Consider the following 3,449-nt stretch of genomic DNA (forward strand, 5'->3'; position numbering starts at 1 on the left):
AAAAAAAAAAAAAAATCGTTATCAGTTGATACTAATATTGAAATATTACCTATTTCAGGCCATGATGGACCTCTTGTTAAAACTTTTAGGGTACAGAATTTCTGAAGTGCTAGGAAGAAAACCAGCATCAACTTTTTTTTTTTTTTTTTTCCCAGACTCCTGCCCTAAGAGCCATAGGGAATATTGTCACTGGTACAGATGAACAGACTCAGGTTGTAATTGATGCAGGAGCACTCGCTGTCTTTCCCAGCCTGCTCACCAACCCCAAAACTAACATTCAGAAGGAAGCTACATGGACAATGTCAAACATCACAGCTGGCCGTCAGGACCAGATACAGCAAGTTGTGAATCATGGATTAGTCCCATTCCTTGTCAGTGTTCTCTCTAAGGTAATGAAGTCTTAGGATTTAATCAAGTCATTTTTAGTATTTATAGAAAGCTCTGCTTGATAAGCTTCTTCACGTGCAAGAATCTTGGGTTCTACTTGGAGTCCTTTGCTGAAAAATACCCAGTAACCCCTTTCACTCACGGTTGGATAGAGCCTTGGTCCTTTCATTGTTTTTGTGAAAAAGTACTCTAGGATACTTATTCTTGCAACTTTCTGAAATAAAACCATTTCCTTATGTTTAATAGGCAGATTTTAAGACACAAAAGGAGGCTGTATGGGCCGTGACCAACTATACTAGTGGTGGAACAGTTGAGCAGATTGTGTACCTCGTTCACTGTGGCATAATAGAACCGTTGATGAACCTCTTAACTGCAAAAGATACCAAGATTATTCTGGTTATCCTGGATGCCATTTCAAATATCTTTCAGGTAAGTCCTATCAAGGTGGCTTTGTTTGAATTTGAACTTGATAGTAATCAGTTTACTATTTAGACCTGGGGGAGGGCAGCTGTTGTAAGTTTACTCACTAGTAAGCCACAGATTCAGAAAGCAAGTTTAGGTGGGCCTCACCTTTGACTAAAAATGTGGCAGGCATTATCAAAGATATGAAAGAGATGACAAGTGGATGATGGGACCTGAATCGACATCGGGAGTTTATGTGGACTCATCACATCTGTTTACTTGGTTGATTTAATGTCCCAATTTCATACCGAATTTTGGTGAAATTAAATTTGAGTGACTTGGCCAGTCATAGTGGCTCATGCCTGTAATCACAGCACTTTGAGAGTCCAAGGTGGGTGGATCACCTGAGGTCAAGAGTTGGAGATCAGCCTGGCCAACATGGCGAAACCCTGTCTCTGCTAAAAATACAAAAATTAGCCATGTGTGGTGGCGGGCGCCTATAATCCCAGCTACTCGGGAGGCTGAGGCAGGAGAATCGCTTGAACTCTGGGCGGGGGGTGGAGGTTGCAGTGAGCCAAAATCGTGTCACTTCACTCCAGCCTGGGCGGAAGAGTGAAACTGTCTCAGAAAAAAAAAAAATTTGAATAACTTACATTTTTCTTCTGGTTCTATCCCTAATTGATCCAAGCATACCAGCATATGGCACTTTGTCATAGTGATTGCTGGTAGGTAAGTCCTGCTCATCAACTTTAGATTCTAGAGATTTTTACATATAGAAGTTGAGTCTACAGGCTGGGCGCGGTGGCTCACACCTGTAATCCCAGCACTTTGGGAGGCTGAGGTGGGCAGATCACGAGGTCAGGACCAGCCTGGCCAACATAGTGAAACCCCGTCTCTACTAAAAATACAAAAAATAAGCCGGGCGTGGTGGCAGGCGCCTGTAATTCCAGCTACTCAGGAGGCTGAGGCAGGAGAATCGCTTGAACCCGGGAAGCGGAAGTTGCAGTGAGCCGAGTTTGCATCATTGCACTGCATCTTGGGCAACAAGAGTGAAACTCTTGTCTAAAAAAAAAAAAAAGTTGAGCCTACAATAATGGATGCTGGCGTATTTGTCACTGTGTATAAATAATTTGTCAATATGTGGCCAGTATTTATTCTTCCCTTCATCTAATCCCATAGGTTACTTTGAAGCAAATCTGTTATTTCATCTATAGATATTTGTATATCTCTTTAAAGTTAAAAATTTAAAGGAAAACTAACCTACATACCATTCCGTATGTCCAGTAAATCCTTAATACCAACACACATTCTGGTCAGACATTTAGTTTAGCACTCCATAGGCCATCTTTGCCTTTGATACCTTGGCTACACCTTGTGATGATAAAGGATTTTTTACAGAACAATAAGCCCCTGTTCCTATAGCAGACCAGTTGAACTGGAATGTAGTGTGTTTTAAAAGTTGCCCACGTGATTTTGATACATAGAAAAAGTTGAGAGCTATTGATTGTAAGATCTTTGGCTCCAGTTGAAGTAGTGCTAAAAGCAGGTATAGATCCAATCACATTGAGTTTCAACAAAATATAAGATGGACTGTGATAGTGATAGGTTTGTTGAAGGAACTGTTAGGTGCTTATTTCTGCCTAACATGTATCTATATTCAACTTATCAATGTTGTTTTGTTCATTAAAATAAAACATTCAGAGTATATACTTGGAATTTTTTTTTTAGGCTGCTGAGAAACTAGGTGAAACTGAGAAACTTAGTATAATGATTGAAGAATGTGGTGGCTTAGACAAAATTGAAGCTCTACAAAACCATGAAAATGAGTCTGTGTATAAGGCTTCGTTAAGCTTAATTGAGAAGTATTTCTCTGTAGAGGTGAGTAATGGATGGTAATATTAATAACAACTTGGAAATATCTAAAGTCAAGGCCATGAGCCTTTTTTTCCCCTCATACTTTTTAAAATAAGTCTCATATCTTTGTTAAATATAATAAAATATCAGTGTGCATAGGACATAATGTACTTATTTGCCCCTCTAGTTTGGCTTGATGGTAATAAAATCTTTTTAAACTGAGATTTTAAAAGTCACCAGATTAGTTTCAAATGAACAGCCTTGAGAATCTTAGACTATCTGGAGGGTAAGTTAGTGGGTGTCATTGTAGGGGGTGATAGAGAAGTAGGCCAAACCCACCACTATGCTCTGGGCCTAATACAGTCTTTTCCTATTGAAAAGTGGCAGTTGGGGAAGAAAAAAATCTATTTCTATTACTGTAGTAGCATTCCTTATCCCCGGCCCCGCAACTCCCCAGGCACTCAGGAATTGGCAAAGTTTCAGAGACCCTCCCTCCCCTATGTCAAATACTAGAATATCATACAGGATTAAAGGTATAATATGCAGATCAAGACCTAGAGATTAAATATAGACTTCCAGGTAGGCTGCTGCTTGAAATACTTAAATTCTTTTTATAATATATTTCCAGGAAGAAGAAGATCAAAACGTTGTGCCGGAAACTACCTCTGAAGGCTACACTTTCCAAGTTCAGGATGGGGCTCCTGGGACCTTTACCTTTTAGATCACGTAGCTGAGGCACACATTTGTTGTGTACCATGGTATTTTGTCTTGTTGTTTCTCTACTAAGAACTCTTTTTAAATGTGGT

The 3,449-nt window shown here is 39.7% G+C and overlaps 1 protein-coding gene across 1 annotated transcript in view; it reads left to right on the plus strand.

Annotated features, from left to right (window-relative positions):
* KPNA2 (karyopherin alpha 2 (RAG cohort 1, importin alpha 1)) overlaps positions 1–3,449 on the plus strand; it is a 12,864-nt gene extending 9,415 nt beyond the window's left edge. The window contains exons 7-10 of the mRNA XM_011931218.1: positions 156–389; positions 634–816; positions 2,518–2,667; positions 3,272–3,449. Coding sequence (XP_011786608.1) covers positions 156–389; positions 634–816; positions 2,518–2,667; positions 3,272–3,364 — 660 coding nt within the window. The 3' untranslated portion in view covers positions 3,365–3,449. The remainder of the gene's footprint in view (positions 1–155; positions 390–633; positions 817–2,517; positions 2,668–3,271) is intronic.

Source organism: Colobus angolensis, unplaced genomic scaffold (genome assembly GCF_000951035.1).
Source record: "Colobus angolensis palliatus isolate OR3802 unplaced genomic scaffold, Cang.pa_1.0 Scaffold1, whole genome shotgun sequence".
Lineage (NCBI taxonomy): Eukaryota > Metazoa > Chordata > Mammalia > Primates > Cercopithecidae > Colobus > Colobus angolensis.